The sequence below is a fragment of the Salvia hispanica genome, chromosome 6 (assembly GCF_029641045.1).
Source record: "Salvia hispanica isolate PSC_SH4W2 chromosome 6, Shi_PSC_v1, whole genome shotgun sequence".
Lineage (NCBI taxonomy): Eukaryota > Viridiplantae > Streptophyta > Magnoliopsida > Lamiales > Lamiaceae > Salvia > Salvia hispanica.
The window spans coordinates 43,866,438-43,893,210 of NC_142697.1; the positions used below are offsets into that span (position 1 = coordinate 43,866,438).

The 26,773-nt window shown below is 36.5% G+C and overlaps 6 protein-coding genes across 11 annotated transcripts; 4 read left to right on the forward strand and 2 right to left on the reverse strand.

Annotated features, from left to right (window-relative positions):
- The first annotated feature begins 2,038 nt into the window (after positions 1–2,038).
- On the forward strand, positions 2,039–2,825 carry LOC125208469 (cell wall / vacuolar inhibitor of fructosidase 1-like). The gene has a single exon (XM_048108096.2). It carries the CDS (start codon positions 2,128–2,130, stop codon positions 2,647–2,649), a length of 522 nt encoding a protein of 173 aa, XP_047964053.1. The 5' UTR covers positions 2,039–2,127; the 3' UTR covers positions 2,650–2,825.
- A 1,126-nt stretch (positions 2,826–3,951) lies between these two features.
- Positions 3,952–6,839, forward strand: LOC125208468 (protein LOL2-like). 2 transcript variants are annotated; one of them, XM_048108095.2, is made up of 7 exons: positions 3,952–4,167; positions 4,665–4,788; positions 5,041–5,151; positions 5,297–5,445; positions 6,175–6,252; positions 6,337–6,408; positions 6,494–6,839. In XM_048108095.2, the coding sequence occupies exons 2-7, from the start codon at positions 4,677–4,679 to the stop codon at positions 6,524–6,526; spliced, it is 555 nt and encodes a 184-aa protein (XP_047964052.1). In that variant the 5' UTR covers positions 3,952–4,167; positions 4,665–4,676; the 3' UTR covers positions 6,527–6,839. The 2 variants fall into 2 exon arrangements, with proteins under 2 accessions (XP_047964052.1, XP_047964051.1); XM_048108094.2 differs by having other exon boundaries at positions 3,953–4,167; positions 5,291–5,445.
- A 64-nt stretch (positions 6,840–6,903) lies between these two features.
- Positions 6,904–8,433, forward strand: LOC125208467 (CASP-like protein 1B2). Its single transcript, XM_048108093.2, has 3 exons — positions 6,904–7,402; positions 7,491–7,614; positions 8,029–8,433. Exons 1-3 carry the CDS (start codon positions 7,044–7,046, stop codon positions 8,284–8,286), a joined length of 741 nt encoding a protein of 246 aa, XP_047964050.1. The 5' UTR covers positions 6,904–7,043; the 3' UTR covers positions 8,287–8,433.
- A 2,019-nt stretch (positions 8,434–10,452) lies between these two features.
- On the forward strand, positions 10,453–15,717 carry LOC125208128 (lysine-specific demethylase JMJ18-like). 5 transcript variants are annotated; one of them, XM_048107691.2, is made up of 12 exons: positions 10,453–10,602; positions 11,560–11,685; positions 11,906–11,977; positions 12,090–12,167; positions 12,257–12,763; positions 12,863–13,090; positions 13,237–13,398; positions 13,493–13,861; positions 13,955–14,507; positions 14,599–14,702; positions 14,961–15,158; positions 15,227–15,717. In XM_048107691.2, the coding sequence occupies exons 2-12, from the start codon at positions 11,674–11,676 to the stop codon at positions 15,548–15,550; spliced, it is 2,607 nt and encodes an 868-aa protein (XP_047963648.1). In that variant the 5' UTR covers positions 10,453–10,602; positions 11,560–11,673; the 3' UTR covers positions 15,551–15,717. The 5 variants fall into 5 exon arrangements, with proteins under 5 accessions (XP_047963648.1, XP_047963647.1, XP_088917405.1 ...); XM_048107690.2 differs by lacking the exon at positions 10,453–10,602 and adding an exon at positions 10,634–10,775; XM_089061279.1 differs by lacking the exon at positions 10,453–10,602 and adding an exon at positions 10,636–10,837.
- A 4,544-nt stretch (positions 15,718–20,261) lies between these two features.
- LOC125206899 (uncharacterized) lies at positions 20,262–21,183 on the reverse strand. Its single transcript, XM_089060211.1, has 2 exons — positions 21,171–21,183; positions 20,262–21,071 (listed from the first exon to the last, which is right to left on the reverse strand). Exons 1-2 carry the CDS (start codon positions 21,181–21,183, stop codon positions 20,293–20,295), a joined length of 792 nt encoding a protein of 263 aa, XP_088916337.1. The 3' UTR covers positions 20,262–20,292.
- A 1,109-nt stretch (positions 21,184–22,292) lies between these two features.
- On the reverse strand, positions 22,293–25,377 carry LOC125204129 (putative choline kinase 2). Its single transcript, XM_048102692.2, has 7 exons — positions 24,798–25,377; positions 24,314–24,435; positions 24,001–24,193; positions 23,179–23,296; positions 23,037–23,084; positions 22,693–22,793; positions 22,293–22,597 (listed from the first exon to the last, which is right to left on the reverse strand). Exons 1-7 carry the CDS (start codon positions 25,149–25,151, stop codon positions 22,499–22,501), a joined length of 1,035 nt encoding a protein of 344 aa, XP_047958649.1. The 5' UTR covers positions 25,152–25,377; the 3' UTR covers positions 22,293–22,498.
- Positions 25,378–26,773: the final 1,396 nt, after the last annotated feature.

The following is a 26,773-nucleotide window of genomic DNA, read 5'->3' on the forward strand; positions in this document are numbered from 1 at the left end:
TTTCTATTGGTGGAGCGAACAAATTGAAAATAAAATAAATGCTGTTTTTCTATTGGTTGAGCGAACAAATTGAAAATGAAATGAACTCATCGTTTAGATGGATCCATAGTTGTTTGTTCACTAATGTGTTAATTGGTGGATGTTTTGGATATTCAACCAAGATTTAAAGTATGATGATTATAATGAAACACACATTCATGATCTCAAACAAGAAAGCAATATAAAGTGCCCACAATATTTGAAAACTACTATGTGCCAATCCCCATTAGTGGTGATTAGAGCATAAGAGTTAAAGTAATTGAAATAAGGCTGCGTCCGTTGATTTGAAATTACAATTCGTCCGTCCATTTCCTAAACTTTAATTTATTTAATAAGTACTTTACAGAAGATATTTGTTTTTAGTCCAATTCAAAAGTGACATCGAACTGCAAAAGATAGGCCGCACAAAGAGAAAGCATATTCATGATTCATTATTTCATTATATTCTTTTCTTTGGTATCGTCCAAAGCTTTGTTACTTTAATCTCTAGAGTAATTGGGATTGAGAACAAATTAATTAAGAAGGTAGTTAATTTATTAAATTTATTAGGTTAAAACAAAGTTATCTCGTACCTAGAATACCCAATAATTATATTTACGCATGAAGAAAAATATGTAGTTAAGTTTGTCCTATAGTAATAAATTTCTCTAGTGGCTCATCAAGTGTGATATGAAGAGATAAGTTATAATATACTCAACTGCTAATCACATCTCTAATGTCACATCAAGTGTAGAGTAATGAATGATTTTAATGAATTTGTAAATATCACAAGGCTTCATTTATACTAGATCTCTCTAAACAAGCTTTATTAATTCAAATCATACGAAAACTAGACTTGAGAAGTGAATCAAGTTATCCAATGTTTAGTATCGGATTACTAGCTCAAGCATTACTTGCAAGCAAACAAAATCGAGATATAAGCATAAAAATATAAAGGTACTTTAATTATTTGAGATCACTACCTAATTTATGATTGTAAAGCATTTTAGTTGTGAAGTGAATCGATCTATTTTGCCTATAATCCACTATCACAAAGCCTCTTAATTGCGAAAAAATATTCTCTAAGGGGAGAAGATATATAGAAAATGTATATCTGCGTATAATCATCTATCACAAAGCTTCTTAATTGCGAAGTAAGAGGCTCTAAGGAGAGAAGATATATAGAAAATGTATATTATGTATTCGTCTTCTTAAACAATGAAATATACCATTCTAAGAATTAACACATTCCAAAAGGAAAAGGTATATAGAAAGTTAAATTATTTTTTAAAAATAAAATAATAGTAAAAAATGCATTAAAAATATAAAGTATAATACCTTGTCAAATATATTTTCCTTTGGAGAAGGGTTTTTCAAAAGAAGGCAAATATGGTGGTAGTTATAAGATTTTACCTCTCCATTGATAGGGAGGTAAAGATACTTCTTCAAAATGGAAAAATGTATAATACCTTCTCAAATATCTCTTTCCTTGGAGAGCGATTTTTCATGAAAAAAAGATAAATATGGTAGTTATAAAATAGTGTACACTAGGTTGTTAGCACATAAATTAAGAGCAAAATAGCCCTTGAAGCCACGATATTATTATTTAGCGACTTCATATCCGTCATAAAATAGTGTATACTAGGTTGTTAGCACATATTTTAATCATATTAATTAGGTCGAACGTATGTATTTTGAATGAAGTTGTAGGTTATGTGTGAAAATGTTATAAATAAATGAAGAAAGTATGAATAAAAGACAAGAATTAATATATATTGGTACAACATTGACATAGAAATTAGTTGTGCATTAATTTGTGAATTCTCAAACTAATGAATGTTTTTCTATAACTACCTTTGTATTTTCTCTATAGCAAAATAGATATCTTGATAAGTAGATTCAATAATATAGAGTTATACAAAGGCAAGTAGAGTATATAATATGAATTTTCCGTTCTACTAAAATTAATTGATTAATTAACACTTAATCATCCCTAAATATATGTATATATACCACTCAAAATCATCTTAATCTCTACACAAAGATCCCTCAATATATATATACCCCTCAAAATCATCTTAAACTCTACACAAAGAGAGAAAGAGAGAAATGATGATGAAGCTTCCATTTATCATACTCACACTTCTCCAAATGCATGGGATCACACAAATCAAGGAGCAAACCCTAATCGAAGCCGCATGCTCAAACACCCCCAATTTCGACCTCTGCGTCGCCACGCTCCGCGATTTCCCGCTCAGCGCCACCGCCGACGTGGCGGGGCTCGGGCTGATTCTGGTCGACGCCGTCAATTCCAAGGCGGAGGCGGCGATGTCGGCCGTGGAGGAGCTGAGGCGGCGCCGCGATCCGGGGATGAGGGAGGCGCTGGACCAGTGCTGGATCTCGTACAAGGCGGTGATCGCCGCGGACGTGCCCGAGGCCGTGGCGGCGCTCACGAAAGGCGTGCCGAAATTCGCCGAGTCCGGGATGAGCGACGCCGCGTGGGAGGCGGAGATTTGCGAGGGAAGCTTCGGGAACACGGCGGCGGCGGCGGCGACGCCGCTTAGCGGCGTGAATAAGGAGGTTCATGACTTGGCTGAGGTGGCGGTTGGTGTTATTAGAATTTTGCTTTGAGTGTTTTTTATTTCTTTTGCTTTTTTTAAATCATGTACATGTGATAATGATAAATATGTCTTGTTAGTATTCAAGGTATTTATATGAACAGATATATAGGATATAAGTTTATTTCAAATAGTGTGCCTGTAATTTGTAATATGTTGATGATGAAAAGGGAGCATATGTTTTTGCTATTTATTTCTGCTCTGATAGTATTTTGATACTCCTCCAAAGTGTAATAATTCGTTATGATATTCAGAATTGTTCATTTTGAAAGAATTGGCCGATTCTCGTGTTCACTTTCCACTAATTAATTATTGAGTGCCTTATAGTTGAGGTGGAGTGGGTGTACGCACTATTCATGCTAATTGAGAAAGAATTGAATCTTGCAAAATTGGTAAGATTTGTATGTGCATTGAAAAGTGCACCAAGAAATGGATTTGATTTTTACATATTTACCACACTTTTCCACTTTTTCACTTTTCCACATTTTCACTTTGAGGATTAAATTTGTCAATCTATAATTCTATTAAGTCAAAGTTTTTATTTTATATAATATTTGAATCAATTCTTAGGCCAATTCTAGTATACTAAACAAGAGAGAACATATAATATATGTGGCCAATTATGACTCAAATCTTGACGGGCCTAAATTGATAGAAATGAAATATGAGAACGTGAACACACTCCTACTATTAAAGATGAATTGAAACTCTACCATAGTTAAAAAACTTAGATATAGTTATTTAATATTCCCTACCTAAAAGACTTGACATATCATCATAGACTTAGGAAGATCGTCATTTTCTTTTGGATATCGACGTAAATGGATGAAATTTGAATCTATTGTGAGTTTATGATGAAATTAAAATCATCAATCGCATTAGAACAGAGATTAAATCTTTAAAATACATCATTTTGTTCTTGTTTAGTGAAATTAGCTGAAAAATTATGTACTCCAGTATAATACGATAGGTTGATATTAATTTTCTTTTATTAAATTAGAAAAGGTTTGAATACTCCAATTGAGAGTTGTGAAATGATTAAAAAGTTTAGCTGTACATTTTATTTTGTAAAGAATTTCGATATATTTCGAAGAGCTAAATGAAAGAAAAGATGATTAATAAGCGTATAAACAATTACACATAATCTACAGCAGTTAGATACTTACCACAAGGAATTTTAGTCACATATATGTCCAAAAATTAAATAAAATCGTATAATTATAATTAAACTGTATCCTTCTACATTGCTAGAATGTATAAATAATTAGTAATAAATTAATAAATAAATTAGTGAAAATTCCCGATAAAATAATTTTCTTATGTCTTCTTCGTTTGGGGGATTTCGTTAGAAATTCAAGTTTCCCTAATTGTAAAAATTTCAACGGAGATTGGAGAAGAACAAAATTCTGTGTAATCTAATCCAATCTCATACGATTCACTGAATTTGTTTTTCGATTGCTGCAGTCAGATTCTCAGCGATTCCGAGTAATCATATCTCTAATTTGATAGAAATTCATCCAATTCTTCGCAGGTAAGCATACTTCTCATAACTTGATCTTCTGTTCTTCATTCAATTTTCGTATTTATCAGACATTTAGTTTTATACACGGTTTCGCGATTCGCGAAACTTCTTCTTAGATCTCGTCTCTGTTCCTTTCGTTTGAAGGTTCGTTTTTTGTTCACGTGAAATAGATTAATCATCTGCTGTGATCTAGTTTACCATTTATTCGATTATATTAGATCGATATTGTTTCAAAATTATCATTTCGGGGATTTTTACCCACACAATAAGACCATTAAGATCATCCGTGCAGTTTGTTTTCGTTTAGCTTATTGTGATTTTCGATGATTGAACTCTAAACTAATTAATTTTTTTTTTTTGCTGGAATTGAACTCATTACTCATATCTGAAACTCTAGATATGCTCGATAGCTACTTAAAGATTTCCGTTAGCTGTGTATGCTATATTTCTTCTGCACCAAATGCTAATTTTTTTTTTTGTTCTTTTTGCCCCTTTTCGCAATTTAGGTTTCTGTAGAAATGCAGAGCCAAATAGTTTGCACCGGGTGTAGAACGGTGCTTCTTTACCCTCGAGGAGCTACTAATGTTTGCTGTGCAATATGTAATGTGATCACTGCTGTCCCTCCTGCTGGTAAATCTTAAGACTCATATATCTTGGAGTTATTCGATGCACATGTACTTCTTGCACTCGTTGCAACTTCCTCGCTGTGCTGATATTTTTAGCTGACATTTCCGATGGCTGTTTGCTTAGTCCTCTTAAGCTTGAAGAGTGATTCTAATATCACTTAGAAATGTGATGATTTATCAATTGCACGTGCCTCCCATTGTGTCTCCATGCTTTCAGTTAGTTACAATTTTACTGAAGTTTTATTGCTATATGCAGGGATGGAAATGGCTCAACTAATATGTGGAGGCTGCCGAACATTACTTATGCACGCCCGAGGGGCTGCCAGTGTTAGGTGCTCTTGCTGCCACACAGTGAACCTTGTACCTGGTATGAAATTGATGGATCATAACTGTGTATATGGTGCTTGGTCCTTTTATCATGTTGTCTTCGAACCATTTTCAGTAATGCTTAGATCCTTGGCATTTCCCTGATTTTATCTGATTGTTGCTCAATGATGAATTGGAAGGGCCAGCAGCAGCAGCACCACTACCAACAACACCTCCACCAGCTTCTAGTAATATCGCTCATTTCAACTGTGGAAACTGCCATACCATGCTCATGTATCCAGCTGGAGCTCCATCAGTTAAATGTGCAGTTTGCCATTTCATTACAAACGTTAATGTTAGTACTGTGCTTTTATTCTCCCTCACATGCACCTCTGAATATAAAAAATGTATTGCTAATATAGGACTGAGCCAAGTAGTTTTCTGCTAGTAGCCTTTGCCAACAACTTGGTGTGAAAAGAGGAAATATGCTATCTCTCTCTCTGTTCGTTAGATACATGCATGCTTATTTTATTTATACCAGGCTTAACTACTGCGCAATCAATGAAAAGATGCAAGAAATGTTAGAATACTTGAACTTCATAGGTTTCTTACTACCTGGTAGTGGTTATGATATAATGACACCATATATTTTTTTTATTATTTATTAGTACTTATTAGCCATTTATTAAAAGAATTACTACAAAGAGTGTGAGAGGGATTATACTGGGGGAATGAGGAGTCCCTTCTTTATCCCTCTTCTCTAGGTATGTATGCTTTGAGGAAATGCCAATGGGGAAAGTGAGGAGGATATATAATATCATTAGGGAATGCTATTCTTATCCTAGGTGTGTATGAGTTTCTTATAACCATACCCACTTGCACTTCTTATGGGTCGCAATATGTGTTTGTAAAATGTGATGCAAAATGTGGATGTGAGAAGGGGATGATTATTTCTTAGTTACGATAATACATGGTAGTTTCTCTGATTAGTGGCTCCTGGACGGTGCTGATACTGCATATAATAAGGTGATCTAGAATCATGTATGTCTTTTAATATACTAGTACTTATGTGTCTCTTATGCAGAATGGTGACGCAAGGGTCCCTATTCCTGTACATCGACCTGGAGGGATTGCAACATCTGCATCTCCACCTACTTACTTGGTTAGTTAGTTCCTCATTTACCCCTCCCATTAAGAGAGTACATATTTTTCGCACATGGATAAAAGGTTATTCCTTGTGTTGCAGGCGCCATCCCAGTCTCATAATCAAACAGTCGTCGTTCATAATCCCATGACTGTTGATGAAAGCGGCAAGTTGGTGAGTTGTTCGACTCTAGTCATTCGAATCCTGTCACTTTCCCATTACAATAACAGATAGACACTGATTTGATTTATCATCACAGGTGAACAACGTTGTTGTTGGTGTGACAACTTAAGAATGCAATGGAAATAGAACAATTCATAACATGTTCTGATCTTCTGTTGTGAATGACTATTTCTGGTCCTTGTCTTCTTCAAGGGTATAGAGATATGATGTGCATATCCTGGCTGTAGTAATATGAATTATCTAGCATTGTTTGTATAGGACTAAGAAAAGTATGACTTTTTTTTTGTCATTTTTGTATAAGTTCTATTGTTGTCATTTTTTCTTGTTGATGGTTATGCTACCTAATATATGTATTTACTGTAACTTAATGTCATGAAATATAGTTGGAAAGACAAAGTTACCTAATGCTTTCCTTTCATGAATTGGCTTTGTTACACACACACACACACACTGTGATTGCTTTATTGTGCAAGTTAGTGTAGTGTGTTGCCCTGTATGCTAATTTCCAATCAATATTTACCTACATTGCATCTATTTGAGATTACTTATGGATTTTTCCCAACTACTGAGACTAATTGCATGAGATTAGCTCTTAATTAGACTAACCAAACACAATTACTATTTAAATGCTTCTCTCTCTGTGTATATATATAATACCTGTGTTTGTCAATGAAAATTCACTACCTTCTCACCTTCACCCCATTCAACAATCCTCCACAATACCCCTGACCACCACTGCGGCCACAGCAATGGCTTCAGAAGGAGGAGAAAAGCCAGAGGTCGGCCACGACCAAGCTCCGGCAGCCTCCACGAAGGTCGACTGGATCATCAAGGTGCTCAGGGTGCTTGCATTTCTACTAACACTGGATGCTACGCTGGTTATGGCGCTCAACAAGCAGACGAAGACCTTCACTGTCGCAACGATCGGAACAGTGCCTCTCCGAGCCACCCTCAGTGCCAAGTTCCAACACACTCCGGCATTTGTGTATGTTCTTCTAAACTTTAAACCCACATAAAAAAAATTATGCAACAAAAATTCACACACTTGACACACAGTGGATGTGAAAACACAGGTTCTTTGTGGTTGCTAATGCCAATGCTGCTCTCCACAACTTGCTGATGCTGGCGGTCGGTTTTGCTGGATCCAAGCTCAGTCTCAAAGGGCTCGTTCCCTTGGTCGTTCCAGTCTTGGACTTGGTATGTTTTCGTTTCGATGTCCTCATACCTATTATTTGGAGGAAAACGTCTTACCAACTAAGTTGTTCTTAGAGAATTTCATCTTGCATTGTTTTAGTATTGTTTAGGCCTGGGTTGGGGGGTTTGGATGAGATCCCCTGTGTCAGAGTATATTGTGTCCCGCTATTAATTTCACTATTTATAACGAGAATTATATTTAGTATTTATAGAATTTTATAAAATTATGCATATCCAAATTTTTGGATTAATTAACTATAACAATCAATTATAAAATTGAAAATTTGAAAATAAATATTACTAAAAATAATCATAACATAGGTACGTGTTTGGGGGAGCGTCAGCCCCCCCCAAACCAATTTGTATGTTTTTTTTGGGCACCCCTCCTTGGATTTTTTTAACCTTTTAAAGTTATAGGTGAACGTGGCTATTGTCTCCGGTGGTGCAAGCGCGGCGGTGTTCATGGGGCAGCTAGGGAGGAACGGGAATTCCCACGCGCGGTGGAACAAAATATGCGACAAATTCGAGAGCTATTGCAACCGTGGTGGCGCCGCCATGATCTCTTCGCTCGTTGGGGTGTTGCTGATGATCATAATCTGTGCTGTTTCTATCATTAGGCTTCGTAATCACTATGGTTATAACAAGCTTGCTCTCAACTCTTCCGTTCTTCCTTAAATTAGTAATCTTTCTTGTCTTGTGATTGTGGTTATATATTTGATGTTATAATATAATTGTGTTGTTTTCTTTTTTTTTTTTTTAAGGAAAACATATGATGTTGTTTGATATTAATATTTTGGTAATGTTTCTTTTTGGGGTGGGTGAGATTGTGATTACATTTTTTTCTCGTTTGTCTATTATTAATAGTCTTATTAGTTAAGAGCATGAATTTCAATGTAAAATTGATGAAGTGCTAGAGATAGACAGAAAAGAAGCAAATTATAAAAAAAAAATAAAAAAAAAATACAAATTCGGTCAAAATCTGATTAAATTCCGTAACTCTAAAAAAAATAAGCCAGTTACCTAAAATTTCATATATGTTGAAAATATCATTGTCATGATACTATAATAGAGAGATAAAAATAATAAATAAATATTGATGTCTCGGAATGGAGCTATATATAATTAGGATTTAGGAAGATCATATGATGACAATTAAGTTCTTAGACTATCTCCAACCATATTCCATAAATGAGCTTTGGTGTAGAAATCTTTTTCAACTATACACCAAACTCAAATCTATTTTTTGTGTTTTTTGTGAAATAACATCAAATATGCTGTTACTGCAAAAATAATAGTTGGAGTAAAACTACTTTTTAGTGTGACGTATTCTAAAAAATGAGTTTAGTTTGATGTAAATGGTCGGAGATGGTCTTATAGAATATTTTTTATACTTAATGAATACTCGGTTAAACCGAAAGAGACCTTTCTTTAGGCGATCAATTAAACGTCTTTCCATAAATATAAACTTTAATTAGGAATTAAATAACGTTTCATTTTATCTTTTTCTAAGAGTCACGTTTTAATTAGTAAGTAAATTAATGCTCAGAAAATTTTTGATCACTTCCCTAATAATATCATAATCATGAATAGTATATTATCACAATCTGCCTTTAAAACTCAAACTAACTTACTAACTTCACAACTTAACTCAGAACACTTTGTAGATTACACTACAAACTGAAGAGTGTAAAAAATTTTAGAGTAATCTTGTATTGAGGTTAAATCTTCAAAAATTGAATGAAACCTGAATTGTAAAAGTATGAAATTATTCATTCTAAAATAACCCCTTTTTAGCAACATTAACTTAGATTTAGATTGCAAAATCTCAACTTAAAATTTTGAGTAAATAAAAAATTGCAAAAGTTTGAATTGCAATCTCAACTTAAATTTCGGCCAACTTTCAACTAGACGATTATCTATAAATTCACTTTCGGCGCTCACACTATTTTTCAAATTTCAACCGTCCAATTTGCACAGATTTGAATTTCAATCTCGACTTAAATTTCAGTCAACTTTTAACTAGACTATTACTCATAAAGATGCTTTTGGCGCTTTATGCTTATTTTCAACGCTAAATCAGCATCCATTCGAATTTTCTCTAAAATGAAAGAGGTATGAAACATTGAATTAGACCTTCCAAAATGACACTCTCGACAAAATTCGAACAACTTTTATCTGGACGATAATTATTAAATCACTTTCGGCGCTTTACATTATTTTCAACGCTAAATCACCGTGAAAGTCGTATTTCCCTACAATCAAAGAGGCATGAAACATTGAATATGACCTTACAAAAGTGGCCATGGGATGAAGAGTGACAATTCATCATGTTTGAACAATACATTTGGATTCATTTAACAAATTAATTTTTAATAAGCAAAACATACCCCAAAAGAACAATTCTTTTTACCCATTAATCTTTTAAAATCCAACTAAAATAGCAGAAGAGGGGCCAATCAACAATAATTGGGTAATCTTTATGTATGTTTGAAACATGTTTTTTTTCCCTAAAAAAAATTCAAGATTTTGATTGCATAATCACCACACAAAACATAATGTCATAATATATGTACTTTGTTTTGTTCAGAGGCAATTTTGGACGAACACTGACACCTCAGCCCATAGATTTCTATTGAACCAAACAGTCTTTTTCATTCAGATTCCATTCTTTTCTTGATTTCAGTTACAAGTTTATTTTCTTAATTTTTAATTTTCATAGAATAATATCAAATCTAAAGAAGGTGGTGGGGTGGGGTGGGGTGGAGGGGGGTACCCTGGTTTTTCTAGGACATATTCAATTTGTTTGTAATACAATTCCTTATCCCACACAAAATCAATTCTCTCTTCCCTTTTCATTTATCCCTTTATATCTAAATTTTACTTCTAAAGATTAGATTTTTATACATGGGATTGAAATGTTTTTGATGTATAACAAAAAAAAACATAGTATAAATATAACAAGATTGGCTCACAATTGGTATTCGTCTTTAGGTAATTCTTGGGCTTCTCCTCCTATTTTCATAACCACTTCTGCTTTAGTCAGGACTTCATGAAGCATAAAATAAAATAAAAATCAAATTCCTTTTTGGTTTAGATTTTGCCTCATGTTATGAGGAACTAATTTCCTCTTTCGATTTGGAGATTATTATTATTATTATTATAAGGTTTTTCATAGCTTCCTCTGTTCACTTTCCATTGAATAAATTAATAAAATTATGCTGTTTAGGTTTGGATTTTATTCACCCTTCCTTTTGCAGTAAAGAATTTTTCAATAACTGTAATTTCTTGGAAATTGCTTGTAGTTTGAATGAGTTAATATCAATCGTTTTTCTTGATGTTGATTTGTTTCGCGGCAATATATCCTGAAGAATTTTGGTGCATTCAATTTGGGAATTGGGAATTGTTTCATATTTTTATCAGAGCACATTAGGTTGAAAGTTTGCTTCTGTTTCAATAGCTGAATTAGAAATTTTAAGATACTATTTTTAGGAGTGGAATCTGTGTTGATTGGTTGAGTTGTAGCTTCTGAATCATTATGTAAAATTCATGGAATTTCATCTGATTTGCATTTGAAGATTACAGCTTCGTGTTCTAACCCTTTTCTAGGTCTAATTTTCTGGTAATTTTTTTGTATGTATTGTTTTTATGCATAGATCTGAATATCTTATCTACAAGATTGTTATTCATGATAAATAATCAGGTTTTCATCAATTTCGATTGTAGTATGAGAAATTCTTGGATTTTATGGTGCCATTACTTTGCTATGTGAAATTTCTCGACAGATATATTCATATATTTATTGAAGAATATCTGTGCTGTTGATGAGTATATATATTGATTGCTATTCATCAATTTTGTAGTCATAAAGTCATGATTTTTTTGTCAATGTCATCTATGGAAACAAATTGGGGAAATTAGGTTTTCATAAATTTTCCATTTCTGGATCAGAATTTCTGCTTATTGAGAACTGCTGCGCGGCGCGGCTCTGCTTTTGGGGAGGTTCGGAAATCGACCAGCAAATAATCGGCCGCACATATATGCTCCATTCATAATCTGGAAATCATGAAAATGAAGGTTTGAATGTCTTTCCGTTTCCTTATGAATGTGTCGATTTTGATTTTTACACGTTTTTTTTATTCTCGTTGTTTGGTAGAATCGAATTAGTCATATGGTTGTTGTATAATCTGCATAAGGTTTACTCATTTTGTTTTGTAATGACTTTTGCGAGGGGATGTAATGTTCAATCATCTTTAGAATATGTTAAAACTAAGATATGTGAGGTTCTTTTATGTAGGATTATCCTTCCCGAAACGCCCACAAAAACGACGAGAGCCATGAGTCTCCTGGCAGTCCACGTCACAGAAAGGTAATAAGATGTGATGTACAGCTAGCTTCATGTGATTGACTATCAATTTATCCGCACCTTGATTTGTTTACCTTTTCGTTTCTTCGTTTTTGTTGCATATCTTTTGGAATAGGTCTTGGCAAGATGGGATCCGAATGAAGCCTGCAGGCCTGATATAGATGATGCTCCAGTCTTTTATCCAACCGAGGAGGTATATACTTTTTACTTCGAATTATAAGTTTTGATTTTCAAGCATGTAAAATTGTGTTGATGTGTGTTAACGTGGATGTTCTGCTTTAGGAGTTCCAAGACACTCTTGGTTATATAGCAAGCATTCGTCCGAAAGCTGAGGCTTACGGTATATGTAAAATTGTGCCGCCTCCTTCTTGGAAGCCGCCTTGTCCGCTTAAAGAAAAGGAAGTGTGGGAAAGATCAAAATTCTCGACACGGATTCAGCATGTCGACCTCCTTCAAAACAGGGAGCCAATGAGGAAAAAGTCGCAAAGAAAGAGGAAGAGGCGGAGGCAGTTCAATACGAGGCCAAGGAGACGTGCTCGTTCTGAGAGTTCAGAGGCTAATGCAGCTGGTGAAAATGAAGAAAAGTTTGGCTTTAAGTCAGGATCTGACTTCACGCTTGATGAATTCGAAAGATATGCAGAAGAATTCAAAGAATCTTACTTCAGAGTGAAGGAAAGAACACAAGAGTCCTCCGCTGAGATCGGGCAAGATAGTAAATGGCGGCCCACGATTAATGATATTGAAGGAGAGTATTGGAGGATTATCGAGCAACCTACGGATGAGGTTGAGGTGAGAGAAAATGAGATCTTAACCATATTCCCATCTCTACCATTCATTCCATCACATTATGCAATTTTATGGAGTATTTTACTTTGTATGTGAGTGCAGGTGTACTACGGAGCTGATCTCGAAACGGGAACGCTAGGAAGTGGATTTCCCAAAGATTCTCTGATAATGGAAGATGAAGCTAAGATTTGTAAATATGTGACTTCAGGATGGAATCTGAACAACTTACCTCGTCTCCCGGGTTCTGTTTTGGGTTTCGAAGAATGCAACATATCTGGTGTAGTTGTACCATGGCTTTATATAGGCATGTGCTTCTCGTCGTTCTGTTGGGTAAGTTATACCTACATCTACTATTTATTTTTGTAAGGCATATATATAGGATGCTACTTCATCATATCGTGGTGTGCTATTAACAAATTACTGATTTAATCGACCTGGAAAATTGATGTATGTATGATTTTGTTTGTTTGTAAAAGCATGTCGAAGACCACCATCTCTACTCATTGAACTATCATCACTGGGGAGATCCGAAAATGTGGTATGGAGTGCCAGGGAATCAAGCTTCTTCATTGGAGCAAGCTATGAAGAAGCACTTGTCCGATCTCTTTGAAGAACAACCGGATTTACTAAACGAATTGGTAAGTCAACTTTGCACTATAGCTGCACAAATTCTATGTATCCTTGTTCTGTTTTGTGCAAATCAAGCGTGAATCTTTAATAATGTTGTAACAGGTTACTCAGCTTTCGCCATCCGTTTTGAAATCGGAAGGGGTGCCAGTGTATCGTGTTGTCCAAAACTCCGGGGAGTTTGTTCTCACCTTCCCGAGGGCTTACCACGCGGGCTTCAACTGTGGCTTTAATTGTGCGGAGGCAGTAAATGTGGCCCCTGTTGATTGGCTACAACACGGTCAAAACGCAGTCGAGCTCTATAGCACGCAGCTTCACAAGACATCGATATCTCATGATAAGCTGCTTTTGGCTGCTGCTAAGGAGGCCGTCCAGGCGCTATGGGAGATCTCTGCTCTAAAGAAAGAAAATCCCGACAATCTGAGATGGAAAAGCTTCTGCGGGAAGGATGGGATGCTTACCCGAGCAATCAAGGTAGCTTTTGTTTTTACAATGCACGTAAAATGCACGTAAACACACACTTCATTTCCTGTATATCTTAATTTCCTTTTCGCCCCGAAATCTCAGATGAGGGTTGATGTAGAGGAGAAAAGAATCGAACGCCTCCAAGGGGCAGCACGCATCCAGAAGATGGAGAAGGATTTCGATGAGAATACAGAGAGAGAATGCATTTCTTGCTTTTACGACTTGCATCTCTCTGCTGCTTGTTGCAATTGTTCGCCGGATAGGTATACATGCCTCAAGCACGCAAATCTCGTCACTTGCTGTGATCCCGAGAACAGACAAGTCCTTCTCCGCCACACGATCGATGAGTTGAAGACATTGGTCGAGGCACTGGAAGGTAGCATGTTTCCACAGAGAGCATGGGTGTCAAACGATCACCGTGGTCGTTTAGGCCAGAAGAATCTGAGCGACAGTATTCTCGCCGCTCATAATAAGTTGTTCGGGGCTGATCTTTCACCTCCAATGAAATCTGAATACGTAGAAGACTCTACGTATAAAGTTTCAAGTGCTGATTCAGATCCCGAACAAAGGACCAACGTTTGCGTTGAACTCATAACTCTCGGATCTGTTGTTAACGGGAAACTGTGGAGCAACAAGGCCGCCATATTCCCCTTAGGTACGTTGTGCTTGTTAGATTCGCCTATGAATATAATCCTCTTAGCAGACAATAAGTAGACGCCTAAAATCCCGCTGAATTGTCTTTGCAGGGTATAAAAGCCGCGTAATGTTCTATAATATCTGCAATCCCCTGGTGAAGAGCAGATATACATCAGAAGTCATGGCTGGTGGGCTCCTAGGCCCGTTGTTCAAGGTAGTCGCTTTTTATCCATCTTGGCACGCACGAGACAAGGGATTATCGCCCTTTTGTTTCGATGATTTTGAATGTAGATTTGTTTATTGATACCTAGATTCGATTGACAATACATAGGATTGAGTATTTAATATGTTATCACTCGTTTCTCCTCTCAACGGGACGTTGATGGACATAACTGATATTGCGTGCAATTTTTGTGCCTAACGGTGCACCTACAAGAAAACACGTTTCTTACACGAAACTTGCTGCTATCAGGTTACCCTCGAGGAGCTTCCACAGGTGAGCTTCGTGCACATGTCAGCAGAGGAATGCTGGTCGAGCGTTTGCAAGAGACTGAATCAAGAAATTCAGACGCAACGAAGCTTGGGGAAGGAAGGGCTTCCCCCCGTGCAGCCTCCCGGTAGCATTAACGGGCTTGAAATGTTCGGTTTCAACACCCCCTCCATCATTCAGGTAAAATCCCAACTCAACCTCCATTGTTTCATCCAACAACAACTGCTAACCCGCCTCCCTTCATCCAGGCAATTGAAGCGCTCGACCCTCATCACAAAAGCGCGGAATACTGGGGAAGCAAGGCCCTCAGCAACAAGTCGTCGTCGAGCACAGGCGATAGCTTAGCAGCTGAGAAGAACTCCTTGGAAACAAGGTCTGCTGGAGGGGAAATAGCAGATAGTTTTGAGGCTACTACTGAGGAGACGAGGTCGGTTTTCGGGAGGCTGTTGAGGAAAGCTAACCGCGAGGAGATGGAGACGCTGCACAGGATATTGTGCAGAGGATCGACGAGTTCTTTGTGGAGAGTAGCTATTGAGACGCTGACAGAGGAGATTCAGAGGAATTCTGAATAAACTTATTATTTTTAATTATTATTTTTTTCTAGACTTAGGTAACCAATTTTTGCTATCTTTGTCAATTCTTTTTTGGCATCGGCATAAACAGGGAGAAAATTCATCCTGGTGTTGTTGCACGATGCATTTCTTAAGCAAATAAAGTTCAATTGTTTCATTGCTGCAAATTTTAGTTTTTGTGATCTTTCTCTCTCTGAATTAAGATCACATGATAATGAAATTTACTAATCAAGAAAATGTGAAATGGGGTGATCAAATTGGATAAAAATGATGCAATTGATATGGAATTGTGTAGTATGTGTATTGTGTGTGTGAGATTGTGCGTGTATAGTGTGTGAATATGTCCAATTTTATATACAAAATTCCAATTATCTACTTTTGATGTAAAATTTTAATTTGGATGAAATCCAAACGGAGCTTTATTAAATTGACACGGCACAAAAACAAGACAATATAAAAAAGAATAAAGATAAATGTACATAAATTGAGATCGTGCGTGTGTAGTGTGTGACTGTGTCCAATTTTATATTACAAAATTCCAATTATCTACTTTTGATACAAAATTTTAATTTGGAATTGAAATCCAAACGGAGCTTTATTGAATTGACACGACACAAAACAAGATAATATCAAAAGGAATAAAGATAAATGTACATAAATTGTACACATACATAATATCCTTCATTTTAAGATTTAATTGAATTGAATTAAAAATTAATCTTGTTATTTGTTATGTGTAGCATTAAAAAATGAATGATATAGAAATTTTATGCCAAATTTTAACATGATTTTGAATTTGATTTGAATTAATTATACAATATTTAGTAAAAATATTTTTTCTTAAATATAGTTAAAATTTCAATTATTTTAAAATGCAATATGATTAGTGTGCAATTTTAAATCAATTACTAATATTTATAAATCAATTTTCAATGTAAAATCTTTAAAAAAAATTAATTACGTATGTACAATTATCGCTGTTGGAATAAAGATAAATGTACATAAGTAATCCAAAATTCTGTTACATTTATTTAGGATATCTGTTTCTCGAATTTAGTGGTAGATTGTTTAGGATATTTAGTTTTAATTAGTTAAGATTTTATGGGAATCTTTTTCTCTTTAAATTTTACGATTCTTTGTTCTCTTTAAATGTACATCAATTGTACATATATATTAGGTGAAATTGTAACATGATTTTGAGCTTGATTTGAATTAATTATACAATATTTAGTGAAAAAAAAATATTTTTTTCCTTAAATATGCAAATATTTAAGTTGAAATTTAAAAAACAATAAAATTATTGCAACACGATTAGTACGTAATTTATTTTAAATCAACTAATATTTATAAATTGATTTTTAATGTAAAATCTTTAAAAAAAGTTTGATTATGTATATATAATTATGTACATTATGCTAGAATTGAGATAAATGTATGTAATCCAAAATTCTGTTCCATTTATTTAGGATATCTGTTTCTCGAATTTAGTGGTGTTTTGTTTAGGAGATTTAGTTTTAATTAGTTAAGATTTTATGGGAAATCCTTCTCTGTTATCTTTTAATCTCTCTATATTTTCGGTTCCATACTTGTCGAAAGGTCATGTGAAATGGAGCAATTAAATTCATGGAATCAAATACATGTTTACTAGAATGAAGATAAGCAAAAAATGGCTAACAAATTCCTAAAGGCCACATTAATTCATCAAATAATATTGGCTATGAAAAACACAAAAACATTACAAATCATAACCGCCCAAATTCCACCGGAAGAGAGCCGCGCACCGCCGTTCTTCTTTTTCTTCTTCTTCTTTTTCTTCTTATCGTCGCTCGCCTTCGAAAGGCTCGCAACGTACATCTTCTCCGCACGGAGCATCCTGTTGCGTTGACGCAGCGCTATCGCGGCAGCCGCGTCAGGGATGCTCCGGAGGCGCGTGTCTTGACTCGCCGCCGCCGTGGATTGCGGTGAGGGTGGTGGTGCGAGGGTTGCATGGGGAGAGGTTGGTCGGACTTCTGCGGCGGCGGTGGGGCGGAGGGTGGTGGCGGTGGCGGTGGCGGCGGCGATGAGAGCTACTAGCAATAGGCGGAGGGGGAAGAGAATTGCCATGTTTGTTGGCTTCAAAATTTTAGTAAGAGAGGGAGGAGAGGTGGTCATTTATTTATAGTGCTAGTAATTTAATTAAAATGCAAATTTAGTCCTTCAACTTTTGTGGATTTTCTCTAATTATAAATATCTTAACAAAATTAGACTTATTTTATGAAATTTTTTTTACACGATTATATATCAATAATCGTGTAGTGAGATATTGTATCAATCTATTTTTGTATAGTTGTTATTGTTAGAAAGAAGAGAAGATTACGGAGTATCGAATCAAGATCGATCAAGAATATTTTTAGGAATACTCTTTATCTTGTTAACAAAGATACACACATTGCCTTGTAAGGCATACATGTATCTTATTACCATAGATACACACATTGCCATAGAAAAGTTCAATTGTTTCACTTCTGCGAAATTTAGTTTTTGTAATCTTTATATCTCTCTCTGAATTAAGATCACATAATAATAAAAAGTTGGTGATCTTGATGTATTAAACATAACTAATCAAGAAAATGTGATTTGGGGCGATCATATTTAGGGTAGGTTCGGTACAAGGACTTGGAATTATACTTTTACGAAATAGAATTTGAATTCAATCCAAATCTTTTGTTTGATAAAAATGGTACAATTGATATGAAATTAAATTTGAAGAAATTATAGACACATGCTCACTGCAACCGGATGTGTGGTATGTGTATTGTGTGTGTGAGACCGTGCGTGTGCAGTGAGTGTGAACTGTGTGTGCAGTTGTAGTGTGTCTTGCTATTGCGTGTGCAGTATTAGTGTGTATCTGTGAATTTTTGTGGGTAGTGTGTGCAAGTGTCCAATTTTATAATTATTTGATATTGAATTATAATAACAAAAATGAAGATCACCAAAAAAAATGGCTAACAAATTCCAATAGGCCACATTTCATGTGTGAAAACTCAAATAATTGTATTGGATATGAAAAACACAAAAAAACTAGAAATCAGAACCACCCAAATTCCACCGCAAGAACGACGCGCTCCTGCTTGGTTGGGATGGTGACGGGGCTTCTGCGGTGGAGGTGGAGGTGGTGGTGAGAGCTACAAGGAAGAGGCTGAGGGAGAACAGAATTGCCATGTTGTTTGGCTTCAAAAAAGTTTAGTAAGATAGGGAGGAGGAGAGGAGTTTAATAGTCCTTAAAATATCGACTTTCTCTAATTTCTTCCTTATCATTTTTTTAATGCATCCATTTTTTATTTGAATTTCTTTCATCTTATTATTAATACATCAACAAAATTATATCAATCGGTGATTATATCTCTGTCCAAAAACCTCTTGTAATATTTATTTAAATAAGTACCAAAAATGTATACAAATGCTATTTTCTATAGATCAATTTTACAGTTCATTCATTAGTAAAACGGAGCTGTATGCTTTATTTATATTTTTTCACATATCTTTGAGTTACTTTGGTTTGAAATGTGTAATGATTCTTGTCTTGTACAATGAAATTTAGTTAAAAATAGAGTAAGATATATCTAAGAATAGAGAGAATGAAGCATATTTTGTCAAAGCATTTTAAACTTTTATACTGTAAATAATTTGTTACTCCGTTTTATGTTTCGGTTTTGAAAAAAGGAAATACTCATTATATGCTTATAATCGTATGTACGTAAGATAATTTAGTAGGTAATGGTGCTTATGTTACAAACATGCAAAGTCCTTTTCTATGTTTCTCTACTTGGTAAAAAAGTAAATAAGACAAGAAAAGCATTATGATTGATAAGAACCAATTGAGCCTCTTGATATTCTTTAGGAGAATTTCAAGTAAAAATTAGTCGAATTCAAAACACCTAAGGCAACCAGAATATTTCGTCAAACGTAGAAAGAAATGAGAAAGAAAGAAAATTGAGTTAAGAATGGGAAAAAATATCCCAAAATAATCAAAAGTTTTTTAGTAAGATAGGGGACAAAATTGAAGGGCTAAAATGTCAATTTCAACTAACTTACAAATCTTTTCTGCTTTTCCTATAGTAACTAACTAACTAACTTACAAATTATAACTGACACTCCCGCTTCACATCAAAATCCAATTTCAAGAATTTCAAATTATGATTTTAAGCTGCATTTCTTCTATAATTAATTTTTAAATACACATGTCAAAGAATAATATACATACATACCATTCAAAAATTATTTTTTTTATACGTATTTAATTAGGTGACCAATTTTTGCTATCTTTGTCAATTCTATTTTGGACGATGCATTTCTTAAATCTTAAGCATTTAAGCACGTAAAGTTCGATTGTTTCACTGCTGCAAAATCTAGTTTATGCATATATAGAATAGAAGACGTTTCATTTTTCCCTAACCTATCTCTGAATTAAGATTACATAATGAAAAGTTGATGATCTTGATATCTCAAAACAACATAACTAATCAACAAAAATGTGAAATGTGGCTATCAAATTAACTAACCATATGATCAATCTCTCCCACTCTCGCTTGATTTGAACTGAGATAACACAACGAAAAACAACACAACAAATCAAGAAAATGCAAACCAACACAACAAATCAAGAAAATGTGAAACGGGGCGATCAAATTTATTGTGAATGAATCAAAGAAATGTTACAAAATCAAGAAATTCCAACCGCCCACATTTTCGCGCACGAAATCTCAACGAACCATGAATCCGAAAAACACAAAAAAGCAAGAAATCACAACCGCCGGAATCCCACCGCACGCGCGCCACGCGCCGGCCTTTGGCCCTGGGGCGGTTACGTCCGGAATGTCGGGCACCCAGCTCCCCGGCGGCGGCGGCGGCGACCGCCTCGGCTTCGGCGGGTGGGGCCGGGGCCTCCTCTGGAGGCTGACGTCGACGTCGTCGCCGCTCTCCGGGGCGAGGGAGAGGGGGCGGCTGCTGCCGTAGACGGAGTAGTTGAGGAGGCGATCGAGGCCGTGGACAGCGAAGGCGGAGTTGAGGAAGATGTCGGGGTGGGTGATGTGGGATGCGTCGAGGGTGAAGTTGTCGGGGGAGTTGCCGGCGAGGAGGATGGAGTTGGAGGGGAGGAGGGTGGGGAGGCGGGTGGGGGTGAGGCGGCGGAGCTGGGAGAAGGTGAAGCGCTGGGGGACGATGTGGTAGGCGACGAGGAGGGGGTCGAGGGGGGCGGAGAGGGCGTCGTTGGAGGGGACGAAGAGGGTGGCGGTGAGGGGGAGGTCGGCGGGGTTGGCGGAGGACAGGAGGTTGGCCCACCCGCCGTAGTCGCCGCTGCCCACCAGGGCGTCCAGGATGTTGCGGAGGTGCGTGTCTTGATTCGCCTCCGCCGCGGTTGGTGGTGGCGACGGGGCTTCTGCGGCGGTGGTGGGGCGGAGGGGGGTTTCTTGATTCGGTGAGGGTGGTGGTGGGAGGGGGGTTTCGTGGGAATAGGTGGCGGCGGCGGAGGTGGTGGTGGTGGTGGGGCGGAGGCGCGTTTCTTGATTCGATGCGGCGGTGGGTTTCGGTGAGGGTGCGAGGGAGGTTGGGTGGGAATAGGTGGAGGTGGTGGTGGTGGTGGGGCGGTGGGGCATTTCTTGCTTGGCTGCCGCGGTGGGTTGCGGGGAGGGGGATGGTGGTGGTGCCAGGGGGGTGGCATGGGGATAGGTGGGGGCGGAGGAGATGGGGGCGGCGGCGGCGGCAATAGCTACGAGGAGGAGGGTGAGGGAGAAGAGAATCATCGCCATGTTAGTGGGCTTCATGAAGGGATCGAGGTGTGTTAATTCATTTATGGAGTAGTGATTTGAATCCAATTGAACCGCAATATATATATCATTACTCATATTCGCACTCCCTGAAAAATATTTAGTGTCAACTAATATTTTTGCTATTTTTTCACTTTTGTTCTTCTAGAGGGTGTTTTGCTACATTAAAATGATATTCAACCCTAAGTTAAATAAAAATGATAGTAAATCATTCATGCAATAAAAGAATCAACATCAAAGTTATTTTTTTCTCTATTTCTCTAGCTACCTGAGGAAAAGAATAATAGAAATGAGAAGAATCCCCTTGGAAATCATGAATTTTGGTATAGTAACTTTCAAAATCGGTCGTAACTGACACTCCTGCTTAATCAAAATCAAAATCTAATTTCGAATTAGATTTAAACATCAAGATCCAATTTCAAGAATTTCGAATTATGATATAAAGCTTTATTTGTTTTAGAATTTCCAAATACTAAATTTTTTCTCAGCTCAGCCAATGGGCCCAGCCCAATACACATTTTGCAGCGCTTGTATCGAAATACGTACTACTCCCTCCGTTCCATAGTAATGAAGTTTATCAAAGAGTTAGCGCCAGGCTAGCCGAAAATCAAAGTTTATTAGAAGCCTGGTCTAAAATTCCTAAAAATTAGTAGCTTTTTATGTTTATAAGGAGGCGTTTCTTTTCGGCACGGAGATTAAGAAAAATTGGGTTAGGTGAGTTAAGCAAAGAGAGAGTAAAGTGAAAAATGAAAAAGGTAGAAAGATGAAGAGAGAATAAAAGAAAGTGAAGTAGGTATGAAAAAATATGTTGACTTTTACTAAAAAGATAAATGACTCTATTACGGAACGTACCAAAATGATAAAATGAATCTATTACTATGGAACAGAGTGAGTATAAATTAAGATCTTAGTTAAATGAAATTAAACACGCCAAACAATAAATTAGAAAAAGATTATATGAATTCATTTGAATGGAATAAGGTACTGTCACTGTACAAAAGTAGACAACAAATACCTTCACAAAAAGCTGTGTCTTAAATGTCAAATGATATACAATTCACAGTTCTAAAGCGTTTCAAAACATACTCAAACTACACAGAATATCATGATGCATCTTTTTTATCAGAACTGAATTCGCCATCAACTATGAATCTCCCAGTACTTCGCGTTTCTTTGCCCAGTAAGCTCGAAATCTTTGTCGTGCATACTCCACGTAGTCAAAATCGATATCATTGACATGCGCCTGTGATCACAACAGAAAAGCACGAAACAGGTGAGTTGTTCTATCTCAAGAATGCTTGAGAAATATGATGATGATACGAGATTGGTAAAACATACCGAGATTAATCCCCATAACCCCCAAACAAGATGGCTAGCAAGAGTATACTTCTCCACTTCTTGATTCAATTGCTTCACCTCCGAGTCACTAGGTTGTTTTCCTGCAGCAAGGTTCGGGCACTTCAGACAAACTAGTATACTATCTCTTTCAGACAAAAAAAAAAACTAGTACTCCTGAAAGAAGAGGGTTATAATATGTAGTATAATCAATCACAGTTACAGCTTTTCTCTACTCATCTAACAGAAATTGAGACTCCTAAGGAACTCATCATCTCAATAGAGTGGAACTGCCACAAGCAATTTACCAATCAGTAAATATTATGGAAATTTAATTAACTAACAACCTGAGGCAGCCAGATAGACACGCAAGAATCTGTCACGCTCCTGCAAATCTGGATGAGAAGACAAACCGAATTTTAATTTCCCGATTACTAAAGGAGGTTGAGAAGTATGAGACAATATTTGAAGGGAAGAGTAATCCTCTACCTGGATATTTATTGTAGTCCAAGACATGAGGGGTTTCAGTATGATAGTCAGCAGCCATCTCACAAAAATGATTTGCAATGTCAAAGGAGATAGGGTTGTAGCTTGCATATTCATAATCCTGTGGACCAACATAAGTTAACCGTGATCAGAAGAAAGTTCACGTGAAATCAAAGAACCATCTTCATTTCATTGAGCTGATCACAGAGTCATATGTGTATCTCACTACTCCATTTAAACATAACAAGATAGATCATCCGATCAAATAACCACCTTAGAAACCACGATGAATGCAAAATGCTATATCAGAAATCTGTGGCTACAAAGAATAACTATATTCAGGTGTGTACTGTAATTCGTATACTCCACTAAATGCAACTTGACTTTGGCTACCAGTTAATGTAGTTAAGGACCGAGTTGCCTCTAGTTGAACCATGCAGGTGGTGAATTGATAGAGGTAGAGCTAAACTTGCACTACTGGAGCAAATTAAGCAATAGCTCCATAAGATCAAGTCCTACTGGATGAAAACATGTTCATTACTAACCTATGTCAACCAAAGTCCACTAGGATACCTGTCGGCCCATCACCTTCCTATCAGTCACTCAACCACATAGTCATGTATAGAGAAGAGCACAACTCTCAAAGAACCCACAGCCAACTAAAAGCTTAATCAAGTTAACCTAAAAGTTCCTGAACATTAACATCTCCCTATAACTAACTCTGCTTCACATATCTTCCTATAGCCTACGGAATTTAAGTATTTGAACATTACTATTCAAGATCGATCTCCACTAACACCATAAAAGGCATAGCTTAAAACTCACAATTATGGTTATCGATCTGGTTTCTTCATCCATCATTATGTTACCATATTGCAAATCATTGTGGCAGAATCCTATACGATCATTGGTATAGAGTTTCTTCTCCAGAGCCGATATTTCAGCTTCCAGGTCCCCTAAGCGAAATTCCTTGGCTTCTGGAGGCGAGGAAACACGTTTGGCTTCCGTAACCCATTTTCTGAAACATTATCGCAAAAAAACCTCATGTAAGCAATAGAATTCCAAGTGCAAATAGGAGTTACGATGAAATATCACTCTTTATACAGAGAAAGAAATTGTTAGAGAGAAAAGGGCGCACCGCAGTCTATCCCAGAGGACAATCTTCTTAGACCCAGGCATATCAAGGTCATGAAATTCTTTCATTTTTGAAGCTATTATAGCAGATATTTCAGGATCACGCAAATCAGCAGCAGAAAGTGTCTGAAAATCCGGCAATCAAACGCAATATGTTAGACATCTAGGGAGATCGTTCATTTGCAATTCGATTAATTAAACGAGAGATGATAAATTCATTGAAACGGCAAGAAACTCAGCCAAATTCAAATTTCTGACTGAAATAAACATCTAAAGAGATCGTTCATTTGGTTGCGCAATTCGATTAATTCAACCAAAGATGCTAGACTCTTTGAAACAGCAAGAAGACTCGATAAGTTCATCCGGCATAAAAAGCTACTCCTAGATTCAAAATTTGCATACGTAACAGAGCTCAGGATTCGCCTCTACAGCTTCAATTAGAGAGGAAAACAAATTGAATCGAAATTGAAATAGTAGCGATTAATTACCCGAGCGTGAATGAACTCCTCAACACGGCCATTAGCGAAGCGTCCGAGCAGCCTAGGCCCCTGGCCTTGCTTCGAAACGAACTCAAACGTGCGTATCTCATTCTCACGATCGAAGAACACATCCACACCGTGGCCGTAAATCCTGACCAACACTTTCTTCGATCTCGGCAGCGGGTCATCGGGGCTGGAATTCGTAATCCACTTGATCTGGTAGACCTCGTTGGTCATGGCGCCCTTGAGCGGGACCACCTGCAGCGCCTGCGGATCGACGATGTCGCGCCACTCCTCCGCCATGCGCACGAGAATCTTCCTGGCGTCATCGGGAATGCGAGCGGATTTGTCGGGAGATCCCATGGGAGATTGAATCGGGGGAGAAATGGAGGAATCTAGAGGGATTTGAACAGTTGGGGGGAAATCGAGAATTCCGCCTCACCAAGAGGAAACAAGAGAGGAAGAAGGCCTTCGGAAACGGAATCAATGCTAACCGTTGCCATTTGGCGGTGCTTCACCGGGAAACGGTTCGCCCACGTGGACGGCACGTGACGTGGCATCTCAATCCGCAAGCTCACCTATTTTTCTCTACTACGTAGTAGAATTAATTTTTGTTACCTTTTTTATTTTTAAATACTCTATTTATCTATTTTGGAGATAGTAATAAATACTTGTTCTCACGCATTTTTATGCATTTATAAGATTTTTCTTTAATCAGATAAGTGAACAACGTATATTTTCTAGGGATATTGACATCTAATATTATGAAATTTTCAAAAAATTAGATTTTTTCCCGAACTTTAAAATTGACATATAATATCACGAATTTTACTCTGGATTTATTTTTTCCCACTAAAAATTCATGTTGTTTTAATAAATTGAAGAACAATTTTGGAGGGTGTATTTCAAGATAAACTATCTTCAAAGATTTAAAAACTTGAAACCCTCAAAAATATTGTCGAGAAATTACAGAAAAAAAAAATCTGTATCATAATATTATTTGTAGAAATTTTTTCATTCATGGGAAAAAAACAAATCCGAGATAAAGTTCGTGATATTATGATATTATTTGTCAATTTTAAAATTCATGAAAAAATATAATTTTTTAAAAATTTCATAATATTAGAGGCCAATATCATATTTTCTAATAGTAAAGTATGCACTGCGTATTCGTTTGAAGCCTAAGTTTGATAATATTCTTTTATTAATAAAAATGAAAATGAAAACAACAAAAATTCCAAAGTGTCCTCACATATCATAAAATATTGATGATATTGAGACAGCCGACCATTGACACGTCACTTCATATCTTCTAGAATATCTTCAAATTACTTTTAATTTATGAGATATTGGATAGGAGTAACTCTTTGCATTTAAGTACTATATGGCGATTTCTTTATGTTTGATTTGAAATAATTTTGTACTACTCATTTAATTACCACCATTTCATCATTACGCACCCTAATTACACAGTGCATTCCCTTCCGTACGCAACATGTTTGACTTCATGTATGTCATTCGACAATGCTAGCCAATTAATGAATCAGTCGTGTTGAGTTGAGTGATCGATGTGCAATAAACAATCATGTTATAAAATTGTTTTTTTTTCAAATGCCAATATTATGCAAAGTTAGAAACCCAATCAAGACTCTAGAATTTTAAAAATGGATAGATTTTTAAATTAGTACTTATAATTGATTGCGTAGTAAATTAATATAGCGATCGGCATCGCAAGTTGTCGAACCATATTTGGACAAAGGAAACTACTACTACTAATAATAACAACAAATATATCAAAGTACAAGAAAATGATGCAACAAACTAGATCAAAGGAACCACATTCCATTTCAAAGAGGCACCCAAAAATATAGTACCTGCATCCATAAGTAATAGACATAGACGTCACCAAACCGAACCGGCCCGTCCGAACCGGCTCGGAACCGTCACCGGCGGTTCGGAACCGTGAACCGGAACCGCGGTGGCGG

Excerpts from the sequence above, each read along its gene's own strand:
- LOC125208468 (XM_048108094.2), top strand. The coding sequence starts at position 4,677 with ATGCAGAGCCAAATAGTTTGCACCGGGTGTAGAACGGTGCTTCTTTAC. Across the intron at positions 5,152-5,290 it reads CACAGTGAACCTTGTACCTG|GGCCAGCAGCAGCAGCACCA; the intron begins GTATGAAATTGA and ends ATGAATTGGAAG. Across the intron at positions 6,409-6,493 it reads TTGATGAAAGCGGCAAGTTG|GTGAACAACGTTGTTGTTGG; the intron begins GTGAGTTGTTCG and ends TTATCATCACAG.
- LOC125208469 (XM_048108096.2), top strand. The coding sequence starts at position 2,128 with ATGATGATGAAGCTTCCATTTATCATACTCACACTTCTCCAAATGCAT.
- LOC125208467 (XM_048108093.2), top strand. The coding sequence starts at position 7,044 with ATGCTTCTCTCTCTGTGTATATATATAATACCTGTGTTTGTCAATGAA. Across the intron at positions 7,403-7,490 it reads CAACACACTCCGGCATTTGT|GTTCTTTGTGGTTGCTAATG; the intron begins GTATGTTCTTCT and ends GTGAAAACACAG. Across the intron at positions 7,615-8,028 it reads TCGTTCCAGTCTTGGACTTG|GTGAACGTGGCTATTGTCTC; the intron begins GTATGTTTTCGT and ends TTAAAGTTATAG.
- LOC125208128 (XM_048107691.2), top strand. Across the intron at positions 13,091-13,236 it reads GCTTCTCGTCGTTCTGTTGG|CATGTCGAAGACCACCATCT; the intron begins GTAAGTTATACC and ends TGTTTGTAAAAG. Across the intron at positions 13,399-13,492 it reads CGGATTTACTAAACGAATTG|GTTACTCAGCTTTCGCCATC; the intron begins GTAAGTCAACTT and ends ATGTTGTAACAG.
- LOC125204129 (XM_048102692.2), bottom strand. The coding sequence starts at position 25,151 with ATGGGATCTCCCGACAAATCCGCTCGCATTCCCGATGACGCCAGGAAG. Across the intron at positions 23,085-23,178 it reads GGACTACAATAAATATCCAG|ATTTGCAGGAGCGTGACAGA; the intron begins GTAGAGGATTAC and ends CTTCTCATCCAG. Across the intron at positions 22,598-22,692 it reads GGTTATGGGGATTAATCTCG|GCGCATGTCAATGATATCGA; the intron begins GTATGTTTTACC and ends TTGTGATCACAG.